Source organism: Glandiceps talaboti, chromosome 2 (genome assembly GCF_964340395.1).
Source record: "Glandiceps talaboti chromosome 2, keGlaTala1.1, whole genome shotgun sequence".
Taxonomy (NCBI): domain Eukaryota; kingdom Metazoa; phylum Hemichordata; class Enteropneusta; family Spengelidae; genus Glandiceps; species Glandiceps talaboti.
In genome coordinates, this window is record NC_135550.1 from 27899378 (window position 1) to 27911961 (window position 12584).

General features: G+C 35.8%; 1 protein-coding gene across 1 annotated transcript; it reads left to right on the forward strand.

Moving 5' to 3' along the window:
- The first annotated feature begins 4144 nt into the window (after nucleotides 1–4144).
- On the forward strand, nucleotides 4145–12389 carry LOC144453630 (uncharacterized). Its single transcript, XM_078144956.1, has 7 exons — nucleotides 4145–4257; nucleotides 6020–6335; nucleotides 7668–7744; nucleotides 8509–8606; nucleotides 9097–9206; nucleotides 10980–11319; nucleotides 11846–12389. The coding sequence occupies exons 1-7, from the start codon at nucleotides 4223–4225 to the stop codon at nucleotides 12022–12024; spliced, it is 1155 nt and encodes a 384-aa protein (XP_078001082.1). The 5' UTR covers nucleotides 4145–4222; the 3' UTR covers nucleotides 12025–12389.
- Nucleotides 12390–12584: the final 195 nt, after the last annotated feature.

Below are 12584 nucleotides of genomic sequence, written 5' to 3' on the forward strand. Positions count from 1 at the left end.
CTTCGATCATAAAAACAAGACACTTTGAGAGGTCGACATCAGTGAGGTCCATACACTGATAAAGGGAACGGACGTACACTGTAGTGTAGTACATTACATACAGTACGCACACGGTACATACTGACCCTGCAAGCTGATTTCATCGCAAACAACTGGTGATCAAATGCACTCGTTATACTGGACGACATCGCCTAAAATACAGATCTGCATCGTGTCTGATAAATGAAGATTCGTGATGTCTTACCTGCAAGGATGCAACTCATGTGTTTTGGAAGCCCTGCGAGATTGAAAAATGCCCCTTCTGCAATTTATATATCCAATTCTGGTTGTGTACGACATGGCTGCAAAGGCGGTGATTAATCACTGCTGAAATTGAATTGTCCTCCGCCTAAAAACATAGACCCTTTATTAAGCAAAATATCACACTTCAAAATGAATAATGTTTTAAATCAAATGACTTTAAAGTGTGTAATTAATAAATTTATATCTCCTCAAAGTAAATGCTTACAGAAATTAAAATAACAATTTTAACCGGAACTGAAAGTAGTTCACATGATACTAACTACGCCACATCCGCGCATCAGCCAACACAGGCTGTTTTTCGTGACGTCATAGACCAGGCGACTTCTTTCAGCTTCATCGACTACTAGGCCTAGGCCTGCTAGGCCAGGTACCTCCAACAACTTCTAGCCATCCTATAACTTGTAAGCAGCACCACGGTACGCGTCTACAAGTTACGTTGTCAGCAATGTAAAACATTTTCAAAACGTCGAACAACTTCCATGTACAAGTGCCTGGTTTGCTTTATAGCCATGTACTAGTATCATGTAACCGGTACATTTGCAATACATGAATATGCCTAGCTTCCTTCACACCATCCTCAAGACAAAGGTTACCACTGTCTCCATGATAGCACATTCATGTATTTGTCTTTCCCCCTTTGTTGACGTTGTTTCAGTTATCATTTGTTTAAATCTCAGACCACTAAAATAATTCGTTAGTAGTCTGAGATTTAAATACAGCAGTCATTGACAAAAATACCCTTGCTCACGAGGTAAATTTTAGCCACTGTAATAATTCTTTGTGCGATAAATAAGCTTATTCTGTCGCGCGTTTATTCCAAATTGAACATGTTTAAGTCTTCGGCCTAATAGTTTGAATCTATAACTATAGGTCCCAACGTTTTGAAATAAAGTTTGAATAAACTTGTCGACGAAGAAAACGAGCTCGGAATTTCAGATATGAAAGCTGAGTATAGGCCAATATCGTTTACTTTTGATGGTTTTTTTTTCAGCATTTCTTATTACTTCATCGCCATGATCTTACGATGAAGTATAGAATCCAGGTTGATTTTATACTCGAACGCACAAGGAACACATTCATCACGAACATCAGCTAATTCACCAAATTTCGTTTCCTAATAATTAAACATCTTCAATATCGTAGTATACTTGTAATGAGTATTTAGTTTCTCGGGTTTTATGTGTTTATAAAACTCCAGGATAAAACCGATTACTGTCTGTAAACGTTACTTATTGTTATTTTCACAATATTATCATTTTTATGAGTTTACATCATGTGAAACTCACGTTTTGTCGTTTATGTTGCTATGACGACGTTCCGGTTACCCCTTGTCGACGCGTCATTCATAAAGTGAGAGCCCACGTGTCTTAGAATTCATCCTTCGAAGGCGTTGGCCCTGCTGGAGGCATGACATACTACAAACGTTCGATCTTGTGGAACAATCTCAAAAGAGAAACAGGCTAATAACAAACTTCAGAACACGACTCGATAAAATGTAATTACTGTTTTGGCCATTCATCTTATTTTCACCTGCATTACATTTACGAAATATTAATATGTACTCTAGAAATATATGAGCTTTTTATTCGTATCGTATCTGAAACTAACGCGGAACATTTTATGTATTACTATTTAAAAAAATGACAAGGGCGAATTTATGTAACCTTACTCCCCCCCCCATCATATTTTTATGAACAAGAAAACAAAATAAGACGATATTTAGAAGTTAAACTAACACACTTCCAAAAGAAGAAAAGAAAACATGCAGAAATCTTATCTTAATCATTGACATGAATAAATCGCAACTTTGTTCAAACACATTTGTGTAATAGAGCACCTCCCCTCCCCCACCAAAAGTCAAGTATATGTTGATCTATTAATAACGCAAATGTGTACTTCAATTGTCGTATGCTATTGTACACGTTACATATATTGACGATTATAACAAAGAAAGAACCCATTTACTAATGAATACACACCAAATGAAGTATTACAACGGACCTTTTCAACAATAATAAACAAAAGCCACAATTAGTAATACTTTGCTATTTCATTTATTGTCCAAGAAATAGATTTTAAAGTCGAATCAGACAAGGCTAAACGAAGCACCCCTTGCCTTGAAGACAATGTAGTAAGCTTTATTGTAATATATATGGTATAATCACAAACATTCGGTTACAATGACCCACATTGTTATGTTATGGCCACAGCTTCAAAAAGTAACCATTGCAACAAATCTTTCGTTTTGAAGACATGTAACTAAGTAACATTTCTTAATACCATTCCTTCAATCTGTGTGTACCTTCGCGATAGCATACATCATAGTAAATTATATGTTTCAATACCTGCAAAATTTAAACGCCGGAAGTGTGATATTTTGATGTACTGTACTTTTAAGTTGCTTAGTAACGTTGATCCTGCAGCTAGCTTTAATACCAGGGTACACATTTTCTCCCCACTCAACGTTTGATAAATGTTTGTCATTATTAAGTCACAATTAAAAATTCAAAAGAATTATTTTGGTGACATTGAAGGTGACATCTTAAAACAATATAATTGGGTCGACACCAATATTAAGTTTTATAGCGATGAACTTTGTTTTCCTTAGTGAACAATTGATCATACTTTGATATCAGTGCTTTCAATGTTGATATGTATTTGTGATAATTCACAGAATTCCATGGACTTTAATGACATTTTCGAATTACATACATACAATCATTCAATACCTTAATCTACAATCCCAAAAGTTACCTTTATACACTATTTGCATCATTTCAGTGAATATCCAACTTATGGAATAATCAGACTCATAAGATATTTACAACGTAGCTATCTACAAAATCTAGGGAAGTCTCTTGTAGTTCGAGGACAACGTTCAAGTTGGGAATATTGTGGTGGTCGAGATATGTTATGGCGTTATAAAGACTATATATATGAACGAACCTAATCCAAGAATCAAGATCTACTTAAATTTGTCTAACATGTAACAAAGTGCATGTATCCAACCAAACTTCTTGGTTTATGTAACTTTTAATTTTAATCCATAATTTGCATGACTATTAAGGTTAATATTTCTAGGCAATTTCTTAAAGAACACATGTTTCAAATCTTATGCATACCTTTATGATAACAAAACAAAATCCCACAATGTTTCTTGGTGATTTTATAAATGATTAACTTGCATAATTAATTAATTAATTAATTAATCAATTAATTCGGTAGGTCTTAGTGATGCAGTAAAGTTTTAATGAGTCATTTGCATCATTTATAAGAAAGTCTACCAATTAAAGGATTTGGGAATTATATAATTTTGCTTTCTGATAAAGCACGTTGGAATGGAACTAAGCTTTGAACTATTCTTTTATAGGTGAATGTTCTCTGTCCCTGACATGGGACATCAGTTTACATCTGGTATTAATTTGTCAGTGAGTCACCCAGAAAAAAACCCAATGCTCTGAAGTAGAATCCTCCTCAAAAAATTACACCCCTATTCATTATTTATATTCTTCTCAAATGTTATAATTTCTGTAAAATAAGAACATTTGAGAAGAATACACATGTAATGTATTATGTTATTTACATGTAGGCCTACAGCTGACATCAATTTCTATGGTTAAGTTCAAGTGTGGAAATATCACTTCCAGGGTTCAAGCATGCAAGTATAAAATATAACCCACTTCCATATGGTTCAAGCTATTGTGTTTCAAGCATATGGCCAGAGCCCTGTACATGTGTGTATGCATATACATTGTACTATAATACGTATGTTTATGTTCCGCATAATTTGCATACCAAATCGTCACAGTCAGTCAGCATCCTTCATTCCAGATCCCATCAATCCCATTCAAGATGGCTGCTATGTAAATGCTCACATCGAGATTGCTGTAATAGAGAATAGAACCTAACCTATGTGATCATGAATGCCGCGAGTCAAGTAGTTCACATGCATTCGTAAGTCCCCGTTTCTCACTGATCTTAGTTTTCATTGCGTATTGGAGTTAGAAAACGTTAAAAGCTCATTACTCGTAAGCATATGTTACACATTTCAACTTTATGCATAGCGTGTTTTCGGTCAAACGATTTTACGTTTCCATAAATCTATACGTAAACGTATAAATTTAACCGAGCTGACACACTTGAACAGACGTCTTCAACGATTCTAACTTCACCAATTGCGGACTATCTTGCTATCAATGCATGCTATTCTTTCGGTTATTATCGAGGTTGTGTTCCCTGAATTTGAAAATCATGGTATCGCCTTGAACAAAGCATCATAAAAGTACAGCGCTTGGATGGTCGGTTGTTGAGGCTGTGTTCCCTGAATTTGAAAATCATGGTATCGCCTTGAACAAAGCGTCATAAAAGTACAGCGCTTGGATGGTCGTTTTTTCCATTGGTGGAGCGTCCATAGTTTTTCCGAGGTTGTTGCCTGCCTGCCCCATACATGTACGTCATGTCCAAGTCGTATATGTACTATACACGAATATTGAGAAAATAACGAACGTGACGTTAATTGCTTCAATTACGTGGGTATAGGTATCCTTCAGTAATTAGAACGGGGAGGGTGGTGAATTTTATATATTTATTTATTTTTCTTGATTATTTATAACCCATCCATCAGGCCTTGTCCAATAACAGGAGCCTGAGAAGGAAGGTTCAGTGTTAGTGCAAGAGGGTAAAGTATTACCATAGACAATAGACCCAACATTACATGGGGGGGGGGGGGGGGGGGGAGTGTAACTTTTTACAACTCAGTCCTTGGGGGAGGGTCGTATTTTATAAAAATGGAAATTAGGGAAAGTCACCTTTTGCTTTGACTCATTTTTTATCTAACTTTTCATTATTTTGTGATTTTGGCATGATCCAACCCTGTATCGACTGTTAAAAGGTGAGAGGAGAGGAGCGGGTCTTACAGAGGTAAAGGGAAAACAGCATGGCAAGATATTGGGGATATGTGGTGGAGTGGAGATGTTGACTTCAGTCACATAAGATTGGCCGGTTGACGTCCCCGACTCGGGTTGTTGAAAGCAACCAATTCTGCATCTCCACTGTGCTACACTAATAATGCCCATTTTCATAAATGCAGAGAGGGGATATCTCTAGACATTTAGCTCTAGTTTTGGCTTGGTTTTGGTCCAAAAATCAACAGTTTTTAGATGGTAATGAACAAAAACTTACAGAGCTCCGTAATCAGGCTGTTACTCATTCAAGGCGCCCTCTACCCTAGTGGTCACATAAGATTGTGAAGATAATATCATTTTTTTAAGATTGAAAGATGGCAATTGTGTACAAAGCTTGCACCAAGCCAGGTCTTTTTTATTCATCATTACTATATTGTATTCCACACACTTTTAGTCCTTTCCATTTCAGCACAACTGAAGTTAGATTCAATAGTGCTATGCATGTGGTAGATGGTGTGTGTGTGTGTGTGTGTGTGTGTATGTGTGTGTGTGTGTGCGTGTGTGTGTGTGTGTGTATGTGTGTGTGTGTGTGTGTGTGTGTGTAAATGAATTTATTATAGGTAAAAGAAATGCTTTGCAAATTTCAGTTATACTTTATTGGGAGTATGCTTGGAGTATCAAGTTTGGAAATTGTTCAAAGCAAAGGAACAGCATGGTTGTCGATTCCAATATAGTCAGTTATACTGCAACACCGCTTGCATTTAAAAAAATACATTTGAAAAATTTAATATTTTACTTGAATATCTTTTTAGATCTGATAGTAGTGGTAATTCATTCGGAACTGTGGAAAAGCTGGTTGACATCTTGCATTCCTACATGAAGGAAAATGAAAAATTAAAAAGTGAACTAGAGCAAGTGAAACTTCATGTTAGCAGTCAGATTGAACAAGGGGAACAGGAGAGACGTCAAAGAGTTCAACAGTTATTACATGAGAATGGTTCACTGAAGGCATATGTCAAACAGTTAGAAATACAGATAGCAGATGCAAAACAATGCAACATTGAAAAAAGTAGTGATGACTTTGAGCAAGGAAGGAAGAGGAAACGAAAGGGCAATCTCTGTGTACAGGTGATGTTTTCATAATTTTTCATAGCGTTCATTCATACTGCTTTCAATATGTATTATTACCAACTATTTGTACCTTATTTTAGTTGTTAGTATCAACAGAAAGATGGTCTCAGTCAGTGATTTGTCAGTACCTCTAACTGTCATGGCTATGCAGTTAGTAAAGTAGCTAAACTTGTTTCAAGATGATTAAATCATTTGTTGAAATTTGTTAAACCAGTCTGTATTCAACCAAAAACATTGTTTCCCTGCACTGGAATCATGTCTTGTAGTAGTTTAAACTCAGAGTATAAATAATGTCCCTTTACTACTAATAGTAGTGTTTTTCAACTGAATGACTCAGCCTTTTTCAGTGATATGGTATACAATTCAATGATGTAGATTTGTTAGTATGATAAATAACTATGCCTCAGACAAAATAATGGAGGCTTACCCAAAAGTGTCCTATTATTTTCAGTAAATGGCCTCAGACTTGACTTATAACAGAAGTTATACTTTGAAGTAGATGAGTTTTTAGGTTTTTAGGAGTCAACCTAAGTTGTTATCTACACTCCTGTTACATAACCTCTTAGTCTTACCCATTATCATGTTAATTACAAAATTCAGTATAGAAATCCCATCCCGCATCTTGGCCAAATAACTTGATATTTCCCCAAAAGTTCAGTGTGAAATGCATTAACCTGGCAAAGACTTGTAATGTAACAAAGTAACTTACATAACAGTCCCAATGCGAACAGTATTTCTGTTTTTACCCACCCATAGCTCTGTTACTAACCCTGGTGCACATTCTATATGGAAACCTGCTTTCTGCACAAGTCACTTAATAGTGAAGTGGTTGTAGAGCACACCTTTGGATAGATAGGTACAGAACTAGATGTACTGTGTTCAAGACCTGCCAAGGCATGGGCGATTTGTTACGCACACTTTACAGAATGACAAGTGCAGAGGCATGATGTAACACAGTGTTGGCAGGGCAGTACAAGTTGTTTGCATTGTAACAATTGACAAGATGGGGACAGTGCTATGGAAATGATTAACAAGCTGAGGACAGTTTCATTCATGGATTAATGATCTGAAGACACTTTCTTTGTGTAAAGTGTCCCGTTAACTGAAAAAGTGTCTGCTAAATGAAATTGAGAGCACAGTTGAAACAATGGGGAGGAGTCAGAGAGGAGTATTACATAAAATAACAGTTTAAGAAGATTCAGTCAAAATATTCTAGGTAAATTATTTACACTCTGAATTCAGAACTGCTATCAGTTTCTATTCACAAAGTGACTTTGATGGAGGTCTTTTTTCATAGATATTTGTCAAATTGTTTACTTCTCATTACAGGCTGCCGTTCGCACTGCATATGCTAGTCTGAGAGAAACCCCCAGTTTCACTGGCTTTGTCTTTACAGCTGGAGCTGGGTAAGGAAAAATTGATATTAATGGTATATTGTATATATTGCAAAGATAACAGCAGGCATGGTTAGTGAAGTGTATAGATATTGACACAAATATGCGTACCATTGGCATTAGCATTGCAACAGTAAAATAATGGTATATAGTGTAAAGATAATTGATGGGTAGAAGTGAATAATATCAGAAATATATATAGCAACTAAAACCACAACCATAGCAACAGCAATAGTGATGGTGTACATTGCAAAGACAATAGCAGGAATGCATAGGAAAGTGAATGGCCATGACTGTTCTTAGCAACAAAAACCATCCCCACGGCAATATTACCACTTTTCAGGTATCTTTTGCTAAGATAACAAGTGAGATCAAGAGCTAGTCAAGTGAATGAGCAAAAATAAACAAAAATCTGTATAGCAACAAGCAAGCAACAGTATCTTTTCCAAAGTTAAGCATTAAATGTGCGATGTAGCACTTGTGAACGTTTGTTCAGGGAAGGGGGGCTTTGTCCTAAACAAACGATGTTCGCTAATTGAGTTTGTGCGACTTAGTGCGATTGTCTCATATGCTTAATGGTGTTAAGTTCTGTTTTTGTTTGTTTTTTGTTTGTTTTTAGAAATGTACATTCTCCAGTATAATATAAACCTGAGGATTTCTGTCTTCATCATGTTATACTGTTAAAATATCTTGTTATTCTTAGTAATCTCTATATTTAGCTTTTTCCATGTGAAACTTTTCACCTGCTATTATGCCATTTCAATTTGATTACCTAGGATGAAGGGCATTACCAATCGACAGGCCTGTGCAGCTGTGGTCAATAAAGTTTTACTGGATAACCAGAAACTAAACTGGGATAGTGCAGAAGTTGAAGGTAGTGCAGTCCTAGAGATAATAACACCCAGCAATGTGTTTAACACATATAAAATGAAATGTAATGTCAGTCATACATACAGTGACCATTTCCCAAATACATGGTAACCTGTATGGCTCTAATACTTTATTCATCCGATATTATTAAGTAATAAAAAGTATCATTTATCTGTGAATAAGATCATTGAGGAATCATTGTTTTTAAAGTTATTCAATGAAGGTTAATATTATGATATTATTCAAGTTATGAATAACTTTCATTTGAAAATACATTCAGAAAAAGAAGACTCACTTAAATAATTTTGTAGGGGAATAAAGAGAGAATTCAAGAGTTAGCAAAATTTTGAGAAAGTTGTATCAATACACCTGTGGAATTTGATATTCATTAGTTATGATTAATAGAAATACAATATTGAAAAATGGTGTTACAGGAGTCAAAAGTTCAACATTTGTCATTATTATATATGTGTATGGTTTGTTTTATTTTCTAGCTGCATGCCAAACCTACTGGAGAACGCAACGGGATGCATATTCAAGACACATTAAGGGAACTCACGAAAAGCACAATAGGAGTATTTCAAGGCGAGAACGTATGAGAAGGGTAAGACCATCTAATACTAGATGATAAAATGATCTAGGCTATATGCCACTGTCAATAGTGAATGGGAAAATTAGATGTAAAAACCTGATATGGTCATGGTGTGAGTGCACAAAAATGTGAAAATACAAATGTATGTAAAAAATGTATATATACAAGTATACACTTCTGATCTTTACTACAACAATATAGTCACAATCTGCCGACAGGCGTTTGCATTACACTACCTTTCGCAAATTCATACTGTTTTCTCTCGCATAACATTCCCCTTTGTGAAAGATTGTATAACACTTTGCACTATTGCATAGCTGTTGTGCTACTTGCTAAGGTGACACTAATCTATGGAAGAGAACAACCCAAGTGTACCCTTGGATGTGAGGACACCATACTTTATGTAGTGTCATACCCCAAACTGTAATGTATTGTGTAAAGGGCAAGTATTTTAGTAGACTCTGCAGTGGAAATTTTAAACTGTACTGTCTACTAACCACCCTAATTTTCCAGCATTTCAACCTATAAATGTAACCTAAATCATTTTATGGAGTTTTTACAGGAGTAAGAATTTCACCAAGGTTTATCATATTATTAGAAAACACCTGCGGAGGTTACACTTTTTGGCATGACATGGGTTGGGTATTTATCAGATGAGTGCTTGGTTTAACAACAATACAAATCGCTTGATGCTATGCAATATCATTATAGCATGGCAGCCAGTTATGTGGCTCAACAAAAATGACACATTTTATTGTCTGGCGCAACAGATATCTTTATGAAATTGCTGCATCCTTATCACCTGGTATGGCAAAATTTGAAGTACAATTGTTACATTTCAATCCATTGACTCTCCTGAACAAAAAGCGTATGTTGTTACAATGTGTTTGATTTGGCTATAATCTGCTAAGAAGCTCACCAAAGAAAGAAATGAAAACGTAACAATGTTGATAAGATATTTGTAATGGCAGGTGATGAAAAGGAACAATGGTGTTAGTAAGATTTTTTTTTGAGCAAGACAATATTTTGCATGTCAACTGGTTCTGTTATATCTAATAAAAAACATTGTGTAGTTCCGGTTACACTCAATTTTGAATAGGTGGGGTAGGTAGATTTTTATTTTATTTTAGTACATTTTTTTTCATGTGTGAGTGTCTAGTTCAGGTTTTCCATTGTTATTGTCTTCTAAATGGTGTCTGTGTTGTTTACTTCATCCTGTCAGATGTAAAGCCATTACAGATTGGAAGAACAGTTTTAAAGTGTCTTTTAAGTTGTTGGTGGTTTCCACATCCACTATACATTTTTTACGATTTTATTATTTTTTTCTCAAATATGTAAAAAAAAGTTAAGGGTCAGCAGTGAAAAGCTAGGTGGGGGTGGGTAACCAGAACCAAACAATTATTTTTTTTAGGCCTTACCTTCCCTTTGCACCTTGTTCCTCTCATGCAAGGCTGATGTTGTAGTGGTGCATCCTCAAATATTTAGATGTTTCGAAGTGTTGCACTGGCAACCGATATGTTTTTTGATTATTTGAGAGGGGTGCATTCTAATAGATATTCTTTTATCCATTAAATTTATTTATTTATTCAAGGATGTACCACTACAACACCAGCCGCATGTGGTTCCTCTTAACTACATTATTCTACCCACATCTGCAGCCCAGGCTTTATCATTTTGGTTCAGAGCACTAGTCTCCTGGCAGGTATGACATTTTGATATCAACACTGTTAATACATACTGATTTGTCATCATTTATAACTCCACAATTAAAATTGTCAATTTCAGAAAATGAATTGGCGGAAGAAAGCCCTTCAGTATGTACAATGGAGTGTCGCCACTAAAGACAAAATGAGATCTGTCTTGAACTTTGAGTATACATCTTCAGATGAAGATGAAATTCACAATATACACAAGAAAGAGAAAAATGCACCCAAGAGGATACGTCGCTTGCTGTGGGAGAGTGATGAGTTGAGAGAATATAAGTCTGAACTTGACAGAACCATGAGTGAAAAATTCTTAAAACATCGTATCACAAGATGTAAGGTGAAGAGACCACCAACATGTGTGTCCGCAAGAAATCCACCAGATGATGCACCCATCTGGACCGTCAATAGAAGCTTCACAGGTGAGCTCAAGTGTTGTATGATTTGAGATGATATTGGAACACAATCATCAGGTTAGTGATTGTGTTCATAGTCTGTACTGTGTCAAGATGCACAACGTATTTCTTTGTCACACATTGTCACCATACAGAAGGGATCATATACACACTTATCATGGATTGTCATCTCCTTTCACTGTAGTTGTATCACTGTATGTGTGAAAACAATTTGCTATGTTCATGTCAGTTGTTTTTCCTAGTTTGAAGAAACAAATTACAACTACTCTTAGCTATGCATGATCACTACATTTCTATGAATGATTTCATCATGAAGTTTGTTGATCAAATACAAGAATGTTTCATGTCCTACCAGTAATAATGAAAACCACTTCAGTTTCATGTCAAAATTGTATCAAACCAGTCAACAGATTTAAGATTCTCCCATCCTGGTCTCTGGCAACTATAGAAAGTGACACCAGTCTCTTAACCCTCTTGTGGGATGTTCTCATATAACATGCAGTTTTCTTAAATCTCACCTTATTAATTTCAGCAGGAAATGGAAGTATGGAAAAGAGCAGCACCCCTGGGGACTGCAATCATGCTGAATTTGGAAATGAAATTGCTGTGCTGGAAACAGTCACCATGCCTGATTGCAAGGCAAGCATCAGTCACAACATGTTAAATCACCACACTGCAACACTCCAACACAATATGAAATGTGAAGATTAACAGCAGCTTATAACACAGTGGGTTTAGAAACCAGCAGAACAGTGTTCTGAAGTTGACACAGGGAAGGGGACCAACATAGTAGTGTTCTACAATGAACTTGGAAACTAGGATAAGAGTGTTCTGAAGTGGGCTTTGAGACCAACATAACACACTAAGTTGGCTTATATGGTACAGTGTTATACAGTGAATTTGAAACTAGCATAACACAGTGTCCTGAAGTTGGCATATAGGGACCAACATAACAGTATTGTACAGTGAACTTAGAGACTATACCTACCATTTTCAACTGGCACCTTCCATAGGACAATAAAGATTCATAAACATAACTTCATTGATGTCTTTGAATTTTCAAATTCAGGATTGTATCTTTCACATTTAAAAAAAAAACTTTTAATGGGCAAGAATTAAAATTGACCAGTAATATTTGCATTTCCATTAGTTAACATGTTATTGTGTAAGAATTTTATTCAATAAATTTTGTTGAACATTTCTATCATAACAGCTCGCTCTCTCTCCCTCCCTCCCTCTCTCTCTCTCTCTCTCTCTCTCTCTCTCTCTCT